The sequence below is a fragment of the Talpa occidentalis genome, unplaced genomic scaffold, assembly GCF_014898055.3.
Source record: "Talpa occidentalis isolate TD23 unplaced genomic scaffold, MPIMG_talOcc4v2.1 talOcc4.5, whole genome shotgun sequence".
NCBI classification, from domain to species: Eukaryota; Metazoa; Chordata; class Mammalia; order Eulipotyphla; family Talpidae; genus Talpa; species Talpa occidentalis.
Genome location: NW_023604861.1, coordinates 127,603,326 through 127,625,836, shown reverse-complemented (window position 1 = coordinate 127,625,836; position 22,511 = coordinate 127,603,326). Strand labels below are relative to the sequence as shown.

Below are 22,511 nucleotides of genomic sequence, written 5' to 3'. Positions count from 1 at the left end.
TGACATTGTGACTTCACTTAGTCTCCTCTTCTGAGGCCGTAGAACTCCAGCACAAGAGGAGGTGGAAACTGCTCAATTAAGAGCGAGCTCGATTACTTTATATGTGGTATACTAAGTAAAGACTAGAAACCCTACTGAAGTAGTTTACTTCTAAAGATCTGATCCTGGTTAAGAACAAAGAAATGTTCTTATCTGGGAGGTAGTAAAACTAGAGCTATAGCCTCCCTCCTTGTATATTGATTTCTAATAGTATGATTTTAGTAAAAAGATAAATTAATTCTTCTACCTCCATGGAACAGGGATTTTTGTTTTAGTCACTGCTTTTTCTCCAGAGTACCTGACAGGTGGTAGAAATATTTGTGCAAATAATCTTCAATCATCATTTCCTTTTTCAGTGGTACTTTGTGAAAAAAGCCCATTTAGGGGCACAATCTTCAGAGTCAATTTTTATAGCATCTCTAAGACTGTTTCCCAAATGAAGCCCTTCAGGAAATAACTCTTCCTTAGGGACATTAGATTTAAGTAAGTTAACGTGAAATAAAGATTAGTCACATGTGCCATCTACTGGTAAGAGAAAAAAAAACTCATATTCATAGATAAAAATAAAATTTTAAAATTTAAGAGAACATAAACTGCTTAAAGCCAACACTTGATGTGTTTTACTTAATACTTATATCAGGTACAGAGAATATAAAGGATTTCATGGTTTAAATCAGAGTGGTGTTATATAATACAGGATATGATCAGAGGAAAAAATAGGTAAAATGGTTTTAATCAATTTCATGGAACAAAATATACCAGTAAGTCCTTCAAATTTACTCACATATGAGTATTTTCCATATCAGAAACAGCATAAGCTAAAAAAATTCATATGGCTCATTCATTCAATGCCATTGGTCAAAGACTTGGTACTTAGAACAGTATCACCACCTCATAACAAAAGGACAGCATATATGACTTCCAAGATGTCTAGCTTCAGTGAAACTGAAGAATCATATTGTGAAAATGCTATGTTTATTAAACATTTTAAAGACATTTTATAGATCCACAACTGAGGAAAAATAAAGAAAAACTACAATGTTGATTTTTTTCCCCTCAAAATACATCTCACTTAAATAAAACTAGGTCTAAAAATAGCTGTAAAGATTTTTCATACTGATCACAAAAACAGTGTCTCAGAAAAATCAACTTTCTACCATCAAATCAACCACTCTCAAAAGCCTGTCCGCCATAAAAAGAACATCCTGCACAGCACACAGCACAGAGTCAGGGGTGGGGGCAGGGGTGAATAAAGAACCTACTGGCTGCACATCTCTATCCAAAAACTAAAGTTTAAAACTGAAAACATGCAAACCTAGTTCAACAGCAAGTACTGAATGGGGACAGAAAAACAATTAAGGTTAAAGAAATACATTTGACTCAGCATCTTACTCCACAGCTTTTTATCTCCGAAAAGACGGAAGATTAAAAGAGCTGTGGGAACACAGCCAGCCTTGGGTTTGTGTACCCAACTCCTAACAAATCTGCATCGTTTTCAGTTGTTCCCACTATGGGATAACATGATCTCAAACACTCACATGCACATTTATTTGCAGAGTTGTGCCAGACATCCATTGGATTTCTTTGTTTGTGCCGAAATGCCTCTTCAACTCTAGTTTCTGTCTTTCGAGTTCCAGAACCATGAGGATTTATTTGTTCTGCTGTTACTGATAAGCCTGCAAGCAGAAGATAAGCGATACCTATTTAAATATCCCTAACTACATAAACCAACAAGGTTAAGAAAAACGTGTGAAATATAGAACTAAGTTTTAGTCATTAATTATACTTGGACAGTTTGTAATTCAGATGAAATAGTATCTTTTGTTTTAAAATGGGAAAGAAACTAGATTTTTAAAAAACATAAAAAATAGCAGGCCCTGGGGCCTCCCCAGTGGCACAAGGGGTTAAGACGCAACCTATGAAGCTATTCACAGCCACTGAAGCAAGAGTTCAATCCCTGGCCAGGGAGCTACCCACATGGTGCAGCAGACCTCTCCTGACTCACCTGCTGCTCCCCTCAGCAGTGTGCTTCGGTCAATCTGCCAGTTCTGTTCCTCACTCTATCTCTGGTGAGTCCTCGCACCCCCACACACCTCTGGCCTGTACTGCAGGTCTTGTATGCATAAATAAATAAATCTTTAAAAAAAAATAGCAGGCCATGCTTACACTTAATTCCTAAATGTGTTCTATGTGTACTTATTTTATTTACAAAGGGACACATTCACATTTTCATGACTGTGAGACAATAAAAGTTATATAGTGTCTAAAAGTCATGATTTCTGCCATCTTAGCCGGCATGCGTGCTTACTGAAAGCAGAAAATGCCATTCACAGGAATGGTGTGCATGTGCTATCAGTTGCCTGCCTCACTACAGAGAGTAAGTTTGACTTTCCTGCATTGATGTACCTATCAGCAACCATTCCATCTCAATTTTTATCATTAGATTTCTGTTTTCTGCACAGTCGATAAATGTTGATGTTTCTCAGGCTTTTCTCTGCAATTCCTTTTTCTTCTCACTCTAAATCTACAGCTTTCACCACAAAATATCATTCATGCCTTTAGCTTCTACTGGTATTATATAATAACCTTCCAAACTACATCTCTAGCCTAAATATCTGTTGAGCTTCTGACTCAAATATCCAACTGCCTATTTGATTATCACCAAATGATTATTCTAAAGATAGATCAAATTAAAAATAACTGATTTATCTTTCCCCAGAAAAAAATGACCTGTTAGTCCTTATATAGTCCCTATCTATACTTCGTAGTATTCGCATGGATTGTCAGCTAGTTTGACTCTGTTCTTCAAAATGCGCCCTGCAGCCAAACCTCTTTTATATTAATCTCATCTCCATTCCCACATAAAATCATCCATTTTAAGCATACAATTAAAACATCTTTAGTAAATTTACAGAACTGTACAATCACCAAAGCAAACCAATTTTAGACAATAATACCAGCAAACCATTAATACACTTTTATCTACAGAACTGCCCTTTGTGAACATCTCATAAATAATCACACAACATGTGGTTTACTGTGACTGGCTTCTTTCCCCTGGCATAATGTTTCTGAAGTTCCTCCACGTATCATTATTTCATTTCTTACTATTGTTGAGTGGGATACAACTCTAAGGACATACATCCAGCCTGGCTTACCCACTCAATCAGCTGACAGACATCTGGGTTGTTTTCAGTTTTTAGTTGCTGTGAAAACTACTACTACAATGCATGTTCATGTACCAGCTATGAGCATGTTTACATTTCTCTCGGGCACATTCCTAAGAGTAGCATCACAGAGTCTTAGTATGGTATGTTACTTTCAACATATTGGTATTAATTTTACTTTTAAACACTGCCCTGCTGTTTTCCAAACTGGCTCCAGTCGCATTTTAATGTCTCTCATCTTCCTATCCTGCCACAGTGAGACCTGGTGATGTCCTGCTGCCAAAGCAACTTGACCCATTCATTCCACAGCTTAAAGTCCTTCAGTAATTCCTAGTGACTATGGCGATGGTTCTCAAACCTTAGCCTATATAAAAACCACTTGAGGGCCTCCCCCGTGGCGCAGCGGTTGAGCGCTGGGTTGTGAAGCTGCCCGCAGCCTCTGCAGCGCCAGTTCGATCCCCGGCTGCTCCCCGGCCACCGGAGAAGGGTCCCACATGGCGCGCAGACCTCTCCTGCCGCCCGCTGCTCCCCTCAGCAGTGTACTTCGGTCCTTCTGCCTGCTCTGCTCCCCGCTCTGGCTCTGGTGAATTCTCTCACCCTCCCATGCTTCTGACTATACCCAGTGCATGTATAAACAAAACAAACAAACAAACAAATAAATAATAAAACATGCCTCTATTAAAAAAAAAAAAACCCCACTTGAATTGTGGTAAAAGTGCAGGTTTCTTGGTACTGTGCTCAGAGAATCTAATTCATTAGGTCTAAGTTGATATAGGTAATGGGCACACACAATTTGAAAAACACTGACCCACATAAGAACTAAGCTCCTTAGCATAGAATGATGAATCATTCAAAAATTTATAGAATACCTACTGCACACTGATGTTCAAGGGACTGCAGCAGTTTTAGGAACAAGACATTCACAGTCCTTATAAATAAGAAAGAGAGACACAACCAAAAAAACAGAATAGCAAGGGCTGTGGTAACTAGATCCTACATGAGGTTAGAAGAAAAGGGAAAGCCTCCAAAAGAAAAGCTTCTTCGTAATTTCAGCGTCCACTCAATTCTTGGATCTTGAGTACTACTTCCCACTATTTTCTGCACATCTTTAGCAACACCAAACATTTCTTCTAATACACATTATTTCACATCTCTGTGTCTTTATGCATGCTATTGTTCAATATGCATATGATACAGCCGCCTCCTCTGTCATTGCCTCTCTTTCCTACTCCACTAGATACAAACTCTTATATTCATCCCCTATACAAACTCTTATATTCATTCAGCTGATCAAAATACCAGCTCCCTACTTTGTGCTATGAACATGCTTCTACCAGTGTATATGCCACACTATACTTGACTTGTTTTACATTTCTTTCTCTTGCTAAAGTGTGAATTGTTCAGGAACTTACATACTGAATGAACAACATTTGCTAATTCTGTGTTAATAACAACAAAAGTGCACATAAACTTTAATGAGGGAAAACAGTATTCCTAAAAACTTCTCAAAAGTATCAATATTTGGGTATAAACTGATGAAAAATAAAGCCTCTTCAGATATAAAAATTATCTAAGTCCTTTAAGACTAAAATTCAGGGCCTCCCCGGTGGCGCAGCGGTTGAGCACTGGGTTGCGAAGCTGCCCGCAGCCTCTGCAGTGCCGGTTCAATCCCTGGCTGCTCCCCAGCCACCAGAGGAGGGTCCCACATGGCGCACAGACCTCTCCTGCCGCCCGCTGCTCCCCTCAGCAGTGTACTTAGGTCCTTCTGCCTGCTCTGCTCCCCGCTCTGGCTCTGGTGGATTCTCTCACCCTCCCGCGCTTCTGACTGTACCCAGTGTTTGAATAAATAAATAAATAAATCCTTAAAAAAAAAAAAAAGACTAAAATTTAGTAAGTAACAGAGATGTGCCCCTGCAAAAGAAATTTTACGCGGAATCACATTTCCTAATTTGCACTATGACACTAAAACTTTCACAGTAGCCAAATTTAAATATCCTTGAGAATGTATACAACATATATTTGTATCAGAAATTAAAGACTGTGCTTCAAAACACATTATTTTCATATCAGCAATCCTAAAGAAACATCATTCAATGTCAGTCAATGACTCTTAGTCTTCAGTAGCAAGTTTATTTCTATAACTTACCTCGTTTTATTCTTGCATCCTTAATTTCTTCACAAAGTTTATTAAATTCTGGGTCTAATTCAGCTGCAATGATGGCATGTGCCGTGTCTTTCAGGGTACAAGCCCTGTGCCTAATTATCTTATCTGTTAAAAAAGTTGGTATACATTTATTATAGATACAAATGAACTACATTAAGAAAGTGATCTTAAAAAAAGAAGTATATAATAATGCAAACATTGTGAAAAGCATAACCAGGAGAGAAACAAGATCATTTAAATGATGGGTAAAAAATAAATACAATAAGCTGTTTGATCAAGTTGCTAATTCTCTAAGAATACTTTTACAGCTTCAAAGTGATTAGACCTATTTTGAACAGATCATTACTTCAAAAACAAAAGCTTTAAATTACACTTTTGGGGGAGAGAAAAATATTTAAAAAAATAGAGAGAGGATATTCACCATATAAAGCAAAGTTACCATAGATGGATACTAAGAATTTATAAAATCTTATAAAATTTTCTCCGTAAGTAAAAATTGATCAAAACTGTGCTAAAAGATATACATCCTAAGTAAAGATGACCTATCAAAAACTTGTAACAGAAAGACAAATACAAGATCCTCTAAGTTGAAGAATGCAAGATGGTACATAAATTGTATACACTTCCAGGAGAGAAACAGAGACACACACCTGTAGGTATACTATACCCAAAACTGCTACTAAAAGAAGTCTCTGTTTTCTACTTATCCAGAAGTCCTCATTCATAAGCAATACAATGTGAATTGTGCCCTTTAAATATATATCAAGGTCACTTCTTTTGCAACAGTATCAATAACTAGAATTCAAAGTCACAAAATAATATCTGCACTTTTTTTTTATTACTAGATAAAGGCAAAAAGTATAGTCAATATTTTACTTATAACTTTTCTTCTTAGAAAGTCATTAATAGTCCACTGTGGAAATCTTACAAAACAAATATGCAGCACTCAAGGGTTGGTATATTTCCATCTAATATATTTTCTCTAAACACTTATTCAATAATGTCAACCGGAATTGGCTTGGTGATCTCTATACAAAAGAGAACAAAACAGTCTCCACTTTGAAGGAACTTTTTGGACTTAATATAGGAAAGAGTTATTAACAAATCTCTCATACACACATATACCCTCCCCCATCCCTCTCCACCCCCCAAGACCCCATGCAGTAAACCAGTGAAAGAAAAGGAAGAAAACCACTGCCTTTCCAAAAAATACCATGCGAGAAAGTTCTGGAGTTAAATAATCTTAGAGATTTAAAAAAAACTGAAAGGCAGCCTGCGTGGTTAGAACACTCCAAGCAAGAGGTAAAAAGGCATCTAACCATATTAAAGGACTTTAAGTTTTATCCTAGGAGTTATGAAAAGTTGTCCAGCAGATAGCATCAGGGAAAGTAACATTCAAATTAACAACTTCAAAAGATCACTCTGGCTGTTCTCTGTGGACTAGTTAAACTTTTCTTATTTCTCTCTTGATCCAAGGGTTATTTAGAAATGTAGTAGTCTCTAAATTTTTTTACAGATAACTTTTTGTTACTGATTTCTAATTTAATTCCATTGTGGTTAAAAAGCATACTTTGTATTTCTTAAATTCTTTTTTTTTTTTTAAGATTGATTTATTTATGTACACAAGAACTGGGGTATAGGCCAGAGGTGTGGAGGGTGAGAGGATTCATCAGAGATAGAGCGGAGAACAGAACAGGCAGACTGACTGAAATACACTGCTGAGGGGAGCAGCGGGTAAAGCAGCGGGCAAGTCAAGAGAGGTCTGCTGCGCCATGTGGGTAGCTCCCTGGCCGGGGATGGACAGCTTCATAGGTTGTGTCTTAACCCCTTGCACCACTAGGGAAGCCCTACTTAAATTCTTTTAATGAGACTTGTTTTATAGTCCAGAATATGGTCTATCTTGGTAAATATTTCAGTGCATTTGAAAAGAATAAGTGTATCTGTAGTCCCTGAGAGAAGCATTCTATAAATATCACAGATTGGTAGCTAGAGCTGTTCGAGCCTTCATGTCTTCATTGGCTTTCTGTGTAGTAGTTCTATGTAGTTTTAAGAGGGGAGATTGAAATCTCCGTTTAATAACAAATTTTTCTACTTATCTATGCAGTTCTATCAGCTGTTGCTTCATGAATTTTGAAGTAGTTATCAAAGGCATAAATCAGATTTGTTTAGAACAGTTACATCTACTTGATGATGATGACATATTCATTTCAGATAATATTCTTTGGTCTGAAATCTACTTTGATATTTATATAACCATTCCAGCTTTCCTTTACTTGGCATTATAGTATGGTATACCTTTTTCAAGCTTTTCTTTTACGCTAGTTGTATTTTTATATTTAATGTGAATTTGTTGTAAAAGAGCCTCAATAGCAAAGTAGGTAGTATGTCAGTCTTATAAAGTGGGTTTCTAACAACCTGTATCTTTATTTGGGATGTTTAGAGGCCAGCAATCAGCAATTTTTTATGAATAGGGTGAACAAGTAAACATCTTAGGCTTCACAAGCCACAAGTCTCTGATAAGTACTCAAAGCTGCCCTTGTAGCAGAAAAGCCATCACAGACAACACATAAACAAATGAGCATGGCTGTGTTCCAACAACAAAAACCTTTCATTTACAAAAGTGAAGCAGTCAATTTGACTTTTGTTTTCTAATCCCTGATTTAGATCATTATTTTCAGTGTGATTTATGGGATTATTAATATGGTCACTAATTATTTTCTACTTGACCTACATACTTTTTTGTTCCCTTTTTCCTTTTCTTTTATAATAGTATACTTTATGATTCCATTTTATTGTTTTGTTGGTTAATTAGCACTATTTCTCTAGTGCTAGCCCAAGGAGCTTCCAGGAATATTCTCTCTCTCTCTCTCTCTCTCTCTCTCTCTCTCTCTCTCTCTCTCTCTCTCTCTCGCGCGCGCGCGCGCGCGCCCCTCAGGTAGTTTCCTCACATGTACACACTGAGGATATATAACTAGTCTCCAGGCAACTCGATGCTCAACTTGTTAGTTTTTCATCTTTTGGAGATCATTTTCCTTTGCTTCCAGATATTCAATGTCTTCAAAATTGTTTTTTTCACATATTTGTTTAGGTTTTCAACACTTTTAAATAGGAGGGTAAATTCAGTTCTTTTTACTAGTTGTTGACCAAAATCAGAAGTCTCAGGTATCTTTTAAATAATCTTTGAAAACCAAACTTTTCACTTTGAGTTTTATTAATTTTTCATTTATTACATAACTATATCATTCTGGGGGTACATTTTCACACCACCATGTGCGCACATGATTCATTCACCCCCCCACCAAAACGCCCATGTAAATGTCCTATTCCCTTCCCCACTTTTCCTTCTGGTAACCACAGTCTAAGAATTAATTTTACTGTGCTCAACCAGCTTGGAACACTAAACTTTAATATCTATAACAATCTGAAAGAGGTGTACTTATTTTTTTTAATTACTGATTGTCCTACTGATAGGAATTTTTAAGTTGCTTCACATTTTGGTTATCACAAACCAAAAACTACAATGAACACCCTAAAAGTAGCTGTAATAGTCCTCCCTGGTGGCGCAAGAGGTTAAGTCTCAGCACTTTCATGCTATGATCGGCCACTGCAACATGAGTTCGATCCCCAGCTAGGGAGCCGACCCACATGGTGCAGCAGACCCCTCATGTCTCACCTGCTGCTCCCCTCAACAGTGTATTTCAGTAGATTTGCCTGTTCCGCTCCCACATTTTCTCTGGTGAATCCTCTCACCCTCCACACCTCTGGTCTATAACTCAGTTCTTATATGCATAAGTAAATAAATAATAAATCTAAAAAAAAAAGGTAGCTATGCTGATGCTGGTAATACATGCTGATAATACAAAGTCTGTAACCTATGTATTACCACAATTTTTGGCCACTGACTTTATACCTGGAATTGAACAGAAAGAGAAACTAAAGAATGGCATATGGTTAAAAATCAAAGCATTTATCTGTACTTCAAAAATAACTCAATAGTCTTTTTTTGTTTTGAAAGCATGCCCCCTACCTACATTCCACCCTAATTAAAGGGAAAAAAGAGTGAATGAATGAATGAATGAATGAATATATTCTATAAAAACTATCCGCTGTTCTGAAAGAGGAACTTAGTCTAAAGGTCATCGGCTTCTGAGGATAAAACAAATGCTTTTTAATGTCCCTATCATTACAATTCTTTTTAATCATTCTTAGAACAGTGTCTAAGATTACACATAGCATAGAATCATAAACTTACAGAATATTAAAATTAGAAGAGTCCATGGTAACTCTTAATTCTTCATTTTTTTTAAAGATATATTTATTTATTCATACAAGAGATGGGGTATAGGCCAGAAGTGTGGGGGGTGAGAGGATTCACCAGAGACAGAGTGGAGAGCAGGACAGACAGATAGACTGAAAACACTGCGGATGGGAGCAGCAGGTGACACAGGAGAGGTCTGCCGCACCATATAGGTATCTCCCTGGCTGGCCGGGAATTGAACCTACACTGCAGAGGCTGTGGACAGCTTCACAGCACTGCGCTCAACCTGCTGTGCCCCTGGGGAGGCCCTGATTCTTCATCTTGAGGGGTAAGGGTGTCAGTGACCTTGTAGTCTTCTAAACATGTGATGAAAATGGAAAAGCACACATGCATACAATTTTGGATGTGGCTGTTTAGAGACTCTCTCATGAACACCAGGCTTAAAATCCTTGCTTTAAAATCATGCATGAATAAAAGCTACATGTTTACCAGTTCCTTTACTTTGTCTCTTACTTCACAATCTTAAAGTACTCCAAATCCATGAAATAGGAAAGTAACACAAGGAGAGTAAAAAACTGCAAACACTGGCTTTGAAGTAAAAACATTTCAATTCACTCCGTTGTGCCATAACAACATTTGTGGGTTTGCACACAAATAACGTCACTTCTCTGAACCCCAATTTCTTTTTGTGTAAAATAATCACCATATACATATGCCTTCAGAAAAAAATTAATGAGTACTAAGACACATGGATGTGTAACTATAAAAATAATAGTATCACTACTTTTATTTCAATGTGTCAATGTTTCTTTTGTATTTTGGTGAACGAAACTATATTACCTGTTTTTTTCAATGAAATTATTAATAAAGATTAATAATGTTTTAAGAAAACTAATTTTTGATGGAAAAGTACTTTATTAGATTGTGTTTTTCTATCCTGCCTTTACAGATGAAAAAAGGTCACTGAAAAAAGTACATCAGATGAGCCTAAACATAAGACTTACTAGGTGCAGGGCTTGTGACCAGGACATTCAGGAAGGCAGTGAGGGAGTTTATGCCAATTAGAAACAGGCTAGAGATCATTTGCCAGAGACATGCATTCTGTTACTCTCTTCTCCCCCAATTATGGTGACCTGCATTGTGGTTAGCATAAAATAATCTCCACTGACATTAACAAAACAAATTATTATGGGATGATTTTATATCCCAATTTATTTTATAAATAAATTTCATTATATTTAATGGTTCATATCTGTACTATGCTATTACATCTCCATTTTATACTTCCTATCTCATTTAAGTCCCCTTCAGTTAGTATTTAAAAAGAAAACAAGAAAATTCACTCATTAGCCACATTTACTAGAACATGCTCCATAATAGTTGTCTACATAGATCCTGCTCTCAATAAGATTACAGTCTAACATATGGGATAAAGGGCCCAGCAACTGCGCATCAGTTCGATCCCCAGACAGGGAGGTAATCTACATGGCACAGCAGACCTATCCTGTCTCACCCACTGCTCCCCAGTGGATTTTAGTTGATCTGCTCCTGCTCGGTCTCTGGTGAATCCTCTCACCACCAGTACCACCACCACCATCTGTACCTCTGGCCTCAACCCCAGTTCTTGTATGCATAAATAAATAAAATAAATCTTTAATATATATATATGGGATAAGGATATGTAAGTAACTACCTCAAGGGGCTGGAGTGGGGGGAGAAAAGTATTAAGTATCTCAAAATACTACATAAAACTATGATTCCAACATGATGGGATTATTTATAGCTGGAAGGAAATAGGGAAAAAAAAACTTTCATGATCATAGCACTTAATAATCCTTGAAGGATAAGTGGTATTTTTTTTTCTTATATTGTTGTTCATTTTTGTACAATAATTGGTTTATCCCCTCAGGTGTAGTTCCCATAGTTCTCCCACCACTGTGTCATCAGTGAACCATCATACTATTCTCTGTACTTCCCTCCTCTATTTTGATCCCCCTCCTTCTCCCTCCCATGCTATATGCCTCAGATCTATGGTCAGTTTGCTAGTTTGATTTCTTTCTTGGTCTTTTGTTTGGTTTCTCTATACTCTGCATATAAATGAAGCCTTTCAATAGTTATCTTTTTCCTTCTGACCTGTTTCAGCTAGCACAATCCCTTTCAGCTCCATCCATGCTGATAGAAATGGCATGAGTTTGTCTTATTTGATTGCTGAGTAGTATGTCATTGTGTAAATATACCACTATGGGAAGCTGTGTGGAGGTTCCACAGAACACAAAAAAATGGACCTGCCATAAGTGAGATTTTTAAGAAATATACATAGTTTTTATAATAATGCACCTTAAAAAGGTTTTCTTGTATATAACTTACACTTCTTGTATATAACTTAAAAAGGAGGGGCCTCCCTGGTGGCGCAAGGGGTTAAGACACAACCTATAAAGCTGTCCGCAGCCACTGCAGCACGAATTCGATCCCTGGCCAGGGAGCTACCCACATGGCGCAGATCATCTCTCTGACTCACCCTTTGCTCCCCTCAGCAGTGTATTTCTTTCTGTCAGTCTGCCTGCTCTGTTCCCCACTTTGTCTCTAGTAAATCCTCTCACCCCCTACACCTCTGGCCTGTATCCCAGTTCTTGTACACATAAATAAATAAATCTTTAAAAAAAAAAAAAGGAAAAAATGTACACACTGTCACCAAAGGTAATACATTTAACAAAGGTATTTTAAGTATCAACAGTAAGACTGGGCCCTAAACTGAGAATTGGGACCTGTATTTCCTAGAGAAAGATTCTTCCTGGGTTCCCTGCTCTCCTCATTTTACACACCTGCCATTCAATCTCACTCCTAAACACTGGTGATTCCAACAATATCTCTTCCCAGATGTTTCCTTGTGCCCAGAACCACATATACAACTATTGGGTATATCAAAGGTAACTCCCACTAACTCATCCAGAACTAAACTTCACCTTCTGTCCATTACCCTGTTCCTCCATGGTTTGTGTCTGAGATTCCTTAATATCTAGACCATAAATCAGGAGTAGTACTAGATTTCTGTCATTGATCTCTAATTGGTTGATTACTAAGCCCTCTAAGTTCAACCACTACAAATGACTTTTTTTTTTTTAGTTTTCAAATCACTTTTTTATTTTATATATTTTTACATCATTTTTCATTTTTGCACAATGAATCCAACCTCTATCTCCACTCTCTTGATTTCTAAGCAAATATGGGTACAGCCTGCACACTATAATCTTAAATGCAAATAAAATCATATCACTTTCTGCATGAAAACCACCTACTGATTCCTTATTATGTAGAAATTTAAATCTGAAGTTCTTACATGAATCAAAAGATAGGGAACTTACTATAACATTTATCTGCAGGACTCTTAAGTAGCCTTTAAGCATCTTACAGTTCAGAGTTGTGTATCTCTAGCACTGAATACAATTTATATGTAGAGAATACTTAAGAAACAGATGCTTGTACACAAAACTCCATAATAGGAAAGAGGATGAACTTCCCACCATTCTACCACATACATTCTATTCTCCAGTCATAGTCACCTTTTGTGTATATTTGTACACTGCTTCACTTAGCCAAGAATGAATACCCTTTCTAATCTTGCTCATGTGCAGGTAGTATTTTCTCCTCTGTGTTCCACTTACGCTGTGTACAAAGTTCTAATATGGACCTTATAACACTGTATTGTAATCATCTGCTGCCACCTCAAGACAAAATTCATAATTGCCACCTCTGTATCTTAATAATCTTTTTACTATACTTCCCAATAATTAGACAAGTTTTATTTGTCATCCCTATGAAAGAGTTGACTTCTAGATAGTAAGGACTATAGCTTAGTTTTCTTTATCTCTGTTATGGGCTAAATTGCACCACCACTATCACCCTCTGGAATTCATATGTTGAGCAATAACCTCCAATACCTCCCAATGTGCTGTACTGCATCTCGGAACAGAGCCTTTAAAGAGATAATTAAGATAAAATAAGGTCATATGGGTAAGCCCTAATCCAAGCTGACTGGTGTCCTTATAAGAAAAAAAACATTTAGACTCACAAAAAGACACCAGGGGTGCATACACAGAGGAAAGACCATGTGAGGACACAGTGAGAAGGCAGCAATCTGCAAGCCAAGAAGAGAGGTTTTAGGAGAAGTCAAACCTGTCAACATGTAAATTTTGGATTTTTAGCCTCCAGAACCGTGAGAAAAAAAAAATTTCTGTTCTTTAAGTGACCCGGTCTGTAATATTTTGTTATGGAAGCCCTAGCAAGTTAATACAATAAAACATAGCAAAATCCCTGCCACAGAGTAGTTATTCAATATGCATTACTGATATGAATATCTGTCTCAAGAGGCAAGGACTCTCACAGTCATCTTCATATTCTAAGCAACCAGAGTTCAGTAAGCAGGATATGGCACTTAAGTACTTGTAAATAATAATAAAAATATGAATGAGTTTGGCTAAATCACAGACCAAAGAGGACTCCAAAAGTTAAGGTGACTCTGAGGGCTTAGCTCCTGAGCAACTGGCATAAAATAGATTTTGAGGCAACCACAATATTAGGCCTGAAATTTCAGCAAAGTCAGCTATATGACAGTATGTGTATGAAGATACTTGAGGGGTAGAAAGGGGATGCAGTGCAAGATCAAGACTGGGGAACAGTTAAATATATCACATACTTATAACAGAAACTAAGGTCTAATATCTGATACTGGTAGCATTTAAAATCAACAAGTTAAAATTCTTCTGAGTACATATTTAATTTCTGTCCACACATCCTCAAGGGAGAAATTGGGTAACACTTAGGTAACAGGTATAGTTTTCCATATGTTGGCTTTTGTCTTCCATGTATAGTTAGCTTTTCTCCCCCCCACGCCCCACCCCCACCCCACAAATGGCCAAGTGTTCAGCAAAATAGAAAACTGAAAACTTATAAATACTCATGGGAGCTTGTAAAAGTAATACAACATTCATGTAATTTCTACATGCTACACAACAGACCCTGAGGTTGTTTTTCTAATACATAACAAGTGGTTCTGTTGCTGAGTAAAATACAGGCCTCTTGACTAAAGATACAGAATCATCTGAACAGAGGCAAAACATGGCTATTGAATGATATAACACTTTTTGCATCTAAAACAGTGGAGGAAAGTTACAAGTGTATAATGTCAACTCTAACTGTTAAGACAAAGTCATAGTCTTTGACTTCACAATTGCATTCTGCAATACAAGGTTATTACACATCAGAAACCAGTGCTTCTTCCTTAAAAGTAATAATATTATCAATATGGTTTAGTTAGGTACACTGGGGAAAATATCTAGATTGATCTTCTCAACTGGCTTTCTCTAAGCACTCAAATTTATTTTTCATTATTAGTGCCTAGATCTGTTCTAAAATAGGATTAAGTTTAAAATGTGGTACAGGGAATATAATAATCACCAAGTATAAAGGGTGATTCTAAAGCAAATATGTAGGTACCCACTGAGGAACCAATTTATGAAAAATTAAAGTGCAATTTAAATAATTATAACAATAATAAAAAAATGAACAACTAATCTTCATGAAGCAACATGTACCAAGCACTATGCTAAGTGGCTTAACAAATTTAGGTTGAACCATATGAAAATGGTAATTTTTTAAGGTTGACCCTAATACATTTTCTTATTTAATTCTTACATAGAGTCAAATGAGGCAAATACTGATATTATTTCTATTTTTCCACATAAGGAAACTAACATTTAGAGGACTTAATTTGATTAAGTTAAAGAACTAGGATATAGAACTGGGAATAAACATTAATAATACTACAATTGCAGCATCCTCTGTCATGAAAAACTAACAGGATGAGATTGTAGTACTTTCATACATTGCTCAAGGACACTACATAGACACTTGTACAGATTGTACCTTCACAAAGGTCCCTAGCAAGGGAATCAAATGAAACTGACATCCAGCCGAACTTCACTATCCAAACTATGGCCCTGTTACAGGATGGAATCTACAATGAAGGTGATTCACTCACACAAAATTGCTGTATTGGCTAACAGTGACCCTGATGCTGCTGGTAGGAGAAAATAAAATTATGAGAAAATTTTAACAATACAGATTGAAAGCCTTAAAAGAGTTATGTATTCTTGGATTCAGCAATTTCACTTCAAGTAATTTATTCCAAGGTAGTAATAATGAAAAAAAAAAAAAATCAGCAGGCTATAAACGAAACTAATGTGTCCAACAATAGAGTATTAGCTATTATAGTACATTTACATGATTAATAACTCAAACTTTTTACAAAACATTAAATGAATGACATTTACAAAATTTTATTTTCATTTTAGAATGTATTTCATACATACTCTATAGACGTGTGTGAAAGAGAATAAACATAGGTAATGGCATTATAGGTGATTTCCATTTTCTTTGTTTTTATCTTCACAAATTTTTCTGTGAGACATATATAGTGAGTCAAGAAGAAACTAAACAACAAAAACTACAAGAAGCAAATATCCTAATACAAAGTTTAAAAACTGTTAGATACTACAAGTAACTATGTAAAATTTTATTCTGTCTCTTAACTTGGAATTAGGATATACAATTTACTGTGGTCTAAAATTTAGGCAGAAAATACCTAATTTCATGTGGATGAGCAAGTCGGGTCATTCTAACACGTCGCCTGACTTGAGAAGCCCAAATTACAGACATCAAGCACAAACATTACTCTAAATATTTTCAGATAATTGAAACTTAAAGAAAATGTAAGAAGCATCTTTTATTGTATACCACCTGTTACAGAAACAGAATTCTCAATAGAGGGAAAAGAAAAAATTCGTGTCAGCTGGAAACTGGCCTGGCACTCCAAGTTTAGCATTGGTGTACTCAAGTTAAACAAATAATTTTACATAATACCAACATCGGAAAGGCCACTCTATGACCATGATGAATCGAGGTAAAAAGAAACTACTCTGTAATCATGTCTCAACACAGAAGAAAGCATGAATATAGTACTAATGGCAAGAACAACAAGATAGAATCAAATCCTGGAGAGTATGAATGACTGCTGCTTCTTTACCAATCACAGCTTTAGACTTGCTCCATTCTTGTCTTCTATCACAAAATCAATACCCTCCACTTCCTAACAGTATCTAATCTACTCCAACACCTTACTTCTAAATCCTCCCCAAAATTACTTAACACAAGCTCAAATCATGGTTTTTCCCTATGAGTACATTATCCCTTGTTACAATGAATGAATAAATTTCATCTTGTTTAACTATAGATATATTCCTGGCCATCTTCCCAGAGAACCCCGAAAGAGTTGGGAAGAGTTGAGACTACAGTTTTGATTATAGAGTGAAATTAAGAGTAAATAATAAAATTACCCAAAACACCCACAATCTCTAGAACAGGTAACATTCTAAACTTAAAGGGGCATTTTGATATGTAAATTTATCCTGTGATGAGTTCCCACAAATTAAAAAGTCCCTATGTCTATCAGTTGGTTGACCTAGTGAATTTTAAATGGCTAATGTTCAGTTTTCCATTATTACCCAAAAAATCTAAGTATAAAAAGCAAAAGGAAATAAAGAAACTAACTCCAAACATAAAACCTAAAATAATAAAATCCTCTACTTTATAATTATTCTACTTAATATTTCAGCATGTCCATCAAAAAGTTTTTAAATACGTCATTAAAATTAATTCATCTACCTGAATCACAGGCATGATTTAATAAACTGTCTTCTCACTGATCACTAAAATCAATCTTGGCCAATGTGTCTTACCTCCTGGGTCCTTATCTGGATTATACTCTAAAGCATTGCTACAGATGAGGTCAATATCTTTCAGGAAATCCTTAGCAGTCAGGTAATTATGCTTATCAATCTTAGTTATTACTGTTGATAAATCCATTGGCTCCTTGATTACTTCAAGATAATCTGAAACCTAAAACAACAGGATATTTTAATGAAAATTATTTCTGGTTTTTCATGTGATCTAGTCTTGATAAAAACACAAAATATAAACACAGTTATTTAAAAATAAAATCTAGGTATTTAAGAAATAATTACAGATAAGAATAAAATTAAAGAATAATTTACACTACTGAGGTTAATGTGTTTTAGTTTCCATGAAAAGCTTCAGTTTCTAGTCATATCTGAATCAACTCTGAATTGCTGCTCAACTTGAAATGAGACCAGTTGTGTATATATATATATTTTTTTTAGTCATTTAGAACTATCTGAGAAGAGACTGTATGGGCAAACACACCCAACAGGTATCAATAAATTTTTCTTCAAGAAAAATTTTCAAAAAGGAAAGTAAAAAGAAACAAAATTTTCAAATTATTAGAGAAGTTCTCTGGTAAAACTCTTTAAAATTTTAAGCAAAAACACTGTCTTTCCCAGTTTTCTAGAGTGAATCATTTCATGGAATGTGTTTCTGCTCCTTTGGAGTCATTACAAACATGCTGAATTAATTATGTAACAAAAACAAGTCACTTTTTTCAAGACTAGTGAAAGATTTACAGGACTCATTCCTAAGTATAAACCAAACTACAAGCAAAAAATACATTTCGTTTTATGTGCTGATTTCTGGGAGATAACCCAGTACAGACATTAAGTCATGATTTGCTCAAACATATGGTTGAATCTTTTGACCAGTAAGAAAGTTCTACCAACCTATAAACCTACTGCCTTCACCAATGCAATTCTCAAATCAGGTAATTGGGTCTGATATAAAAGCAGTCTAAGTAATGTCTAATAAGTCTAGGACCAAATTCTGAGAGAGAATAATTTCTGCTCTACGAAACTAGTAGTTTGCTCCACTGCAGATGGCAATGATGCCTTTTTTCTTTAATTTATACATGTTTGTGTGTGTGTGTGTGTGTATATATGTACATATATGTATTTTATATGTTTCTTAAATTTTAGGTAGAGAGGTGTGAGTGTTTTTAATTTATTTTTCAACCTCTAGGAGCTAACAGCCAGTCAATCTCCTCAAAGAGGAGGTAGTGGAGTTATACTGAACAAGCAATTAGTTCAGAAGATATTAGTTGGATTCTTGGCTCCAACACTTGGATTCCTTGCATACATGTGGAAATTGCTTATAACCTAAAGTATCATAAAAAAAAAATACTAACTAAAGACTATAAAATTTTAGCACCTATGCTTAATTTTAAATTCAGTGTTTATTTTCTAAACTTGTTTTCTCTGAAGTCTGCTTTGGGGTTTGAAATAGTTTTCAGACACTTCAAATTCATTGCCTAAATATAAAATTTTGTTTTGTGTGATCCTCCCCCAACCCCAAGAGTCCTATGTTTCTCTCATAACAGCAGAGAATGGCCTAAAAGAATGAACCTGAAAAGAACAACAGAGGAAACAAGAGAAAACACAATCCTTAAAGTTTTATCTGACCAAATTAACACTTTCTATTCCCTTCTACTGCCTTATCATCATTTATAAAACTTGTACCATATTACATATGGCATTTAAAATCTGCCAATCTCTTCTGATTAAAAAGAGTAAGATATCTCTGGGAAAGGGCACAATTTGCTTACACCCAGCATGAGAGATTGACTTGGGAACAAATCTTTACTAATTATGAAGTGTCAGGGTTCCACACCCAATTTGAAATGTAAATAAATATTTAAATCAATTATTAAAATTAATGATAGTTTTAAGACTATTTGCAAACACTATAAAAAAAACTAGAAATATAAAATGATATGGACTAACTGAAAACAGCAAATTGGGCAAGTCCTACATTTCAGTAGAAAAAAATATAACACAGCTGTTATGTGGAAAATGTGGACTTTCTATTTTAAAAATACGTTCAAGTCTTGGTTATGTCACTTGCTAACAAACCTGGTTTCCTCCACTGCAAAATAAGAAAAATAATGACCTTGTAAAGTTGTTGGCAGAATCAAGTATATAGAACTATGTGTTGTGGTTGTATGTACAAATAAAAGGAGAGTCCTTTCATATAAAAAAAAGGGGGAGAGGTGGAAATAGATATTTTCAGACTTGGTAGGGAGAACAAATGTAATGCCAGCTCACTCTTCTTCAGTCATAGAGAAGGTAATGGTTCCAAAGGAATCTGCTCAGATTCAAAAGCACAGATTTCACAAATATGGAACATTAAACTTTGAATCATTTTATAATTCAAATTTTAAAAAAAGATGAAGAAAATAATTAAAACTGAAAACACCAAAACTGTTCAAACATGGAGTCTGAACTATAAGAAGGAGGCCAGTAAAGAGTACATTGAGTTTATCCACATGCTATATTATCCCAGGATAAAAAACAAAAACAAAAAATTTAATCTACAGTATTATCTTAGATTTCAAATGGAAAATTTCTTTTTTTATCACCACAAACCATGCTCCCACCAGAACACAAACAACACACATAGAAAGTAAGAAATTTTCCATTAGGAGCTGAGAAAATCCTTAGAGAGAACAATAATTTTAGGTGCCTAAGATGTGTTTAACTTCAAACAGCATTTTACTCACAGGTGTTTTCAAGTAATAAAACACAAATTTCAGATTTGCTAGCCACCTCTTTTGATAAGGCATACATAATTTGGGAAATGCCAGTATTAATTAGTATTGACCAATAAACTTTTTGAGAGCAGGATTTATCCTGGAATAAAAATAGTGTAGTATGGACATTTCACTAAATTAACTTTCAGTCCTCTTTTTAAATTGAAAAGTAAGCAATCACAAAGGCCATTGCTAGTTAAGAGGACATACAAATTGGTCACTAATTTCATCTAAGTCACCAGATGTTTGCTGATGACATCAGTAGTTATCACATGGATTAAAATTTTACAGGCTAGGGGTAATATTCATCCATGCCTTTGCTTTTTTCCTTCCAAAAAAAGATGTCAATATTTTTTTTTCTTTTAGTCAGTTCAACTTCACTGTTTGCACACTACTGAAACAAGACCTCTTCAATATCCACCGGTTTGCTGAAGATGTTAAAGCGTTTATCTGTGGCCAGCCTCTTGGTTACATCCCTGAGAAACAACCGCAACTCTCTTAAAGTATTTTCTTCCTGGTCCTCCATCCGATTTTTTTCTGATTCTGATAACTGACGAGGTGGAGAAGGCAGCGCAAGAGGAAGCACTTCCATAGCACAAAGACCTGGAGAAAGTAGAAAAAAAAATGTTAAGATTCAAAAAGGTCAGGCCAGGACCTTAATTACTTTCCTGACATTCTCTCAAAATGTTTTTTTATAGAACTCCAAATACATGGGAACCATGCAAATCCTGTAAGTAAAGGTCTAAATAGAAACCAAAAGTACATTAGGTCATAGCTTTACTTTGTAAAGTAACTCACATTAGAAACCCTTGAAAGGCAACAATATAATTTTAAATAATTTGATTTTGAAGTATCATTTATCTATTATCTATGAGAAATACTTCAAATCAACAAACATCTTCAGGTGATATACTGTACTCTGATTTGCTTGTTTAAAACTGCTTCTCAAATTAGGGGGTTCCCCTGTATGTATGCAAAGTAAAATGGGGAAATAACAATTCTTTGATCCTTCCATGCTCCAAAAGGCAAGTCTCCTAAGTTCATATTCTCAGTACAACGCAGGTAGGATAGGAACAAAAAAAAAAAGGCGGGAGGGGGTAAACCACAAAAAGAAGAACCTCACAGAAATGGAGGAGATGGAATATAGTCTTTCTTAAGTGTTACATATGAAGTCTATAGTATTCACTTATCTACCTTAAAACAAACCAAAAACACCTTCTTAACAGGTGAAGGATTAACTTTCCTAATCATAATTAGGGTTAACTTTCCTAATCTTTTAAATCCTTAAAAGATTTTCCTGGTATCACACTGCAGTTCTGGATTAAAAATCCAAGGAGTCTCCCTGATTTCTAAATAGTCTTAAAATGAAAGTCAACAAAATCAAAAAGAAGAATTATGCTAACATTTACACAGAAAATTCAAATTTATGGGGCTAAAATACATCTAATGACCATGCAAAATACCTTATTAAAATGAATCATTTTTATAATAAAGTAGCTTAAATACTGGGACCTAGATTAAGGGGAGGCAACAACCAATAATCAGAAGTTGTAACTTACATATTTCCCAAAGTGTCTGGGAGGGAACCCACAACTACAGTCATTTGATAGTTGTTCAGATTTAAAATACTGAGAAATTGTGGAAAGGCACCATTAAAGGACAATTATCAAAATGTTGGATAATATAACCAATGAAAAACAAAGAAGTAGAATATGGAAAAGCAATAACTTCGCAGGAATCGAAAATGTTTTTCAGATCTTTCAAAACAGTTATAAGAAACATAAAAAATAAACAAGGGGGAGACAGTATGTTTTCCCAAACAGAACAGCTAATTCCCAGAAGTGGCTAAAAAATTAAGCAAAGTGGTCTAGTCTTTCAAGCATCCTTAAGACTGGGAAATGAAACCATTTTTTGGAATGTCTTAGAATGCAATGCTTAGTTAAGTCAAGGGACTGAAATCTGACAAATTTTGAGCCCTCTCTTAATGCTATGAGCCCAAATCAAAGAAAAACATATAGCAAATGATAAATTCACAATAATAGGTTTCCAAGTGAAAAGTATCTAACGTAACAATAAATATTTAAAGAATTAATAAGTAAAACAGAAAAGGCAAATGTTCTAGTCAGATCTTAACCCATCAAGCTAAGACCACAAATTAATCAGCTTAAACACAACCTCACAATTCACAGCGCTTGAAATGACTAAGACACCAGAATCAGAGTTTTTTTCTTTTGCCTATTTGAGTTTCATAATATCAAATTTAACAGACCATATGGAATGAAGCAAAAAGGAGATAGTTCTTTAACAATCAACTACTAGCAAAACATTCACATA

General features: G+C 35.4%; 1 protein-coding gene across 2 annotated transcripts in view; it reads right to left on the bottom strand.

Annotated features, from left to right (window-relative positions):
- The window catches only part of ATAD2B (ATPase family AAA domain containing 2B), a 119,068-nt gene that overhangs the window by 10,974 nt on the left and 85,583 nt on the right, over positions 1-22,511 (bottom strand). The window contains exons 21-24 of one of the 2 annotated variants that reach the window (XM_037528444.2): positions 20,584-20,780; positions 17,422-17,581; positions 5,353-5,475; positions 1,578-1,715 (exon numbers count right to left, since the gene is read on the bottom strand). In XM_037528444.2, coding sequence (XP_037384341.1) covers positions 1,578-1,715; positions 5,353-5,475; positions 17,422-17,581; positions 20,584-20,780 — 618 coding nt within the window. The remainder of the gene's footprint in view (positions 1-1,577; positions 1,716-5,352; positions 5,476-17,421; positions 17,582-20,583; positions 20,781-22,511) is intronic. The other variant, XM_054701325.1, reaches the window with a different exon arrangement.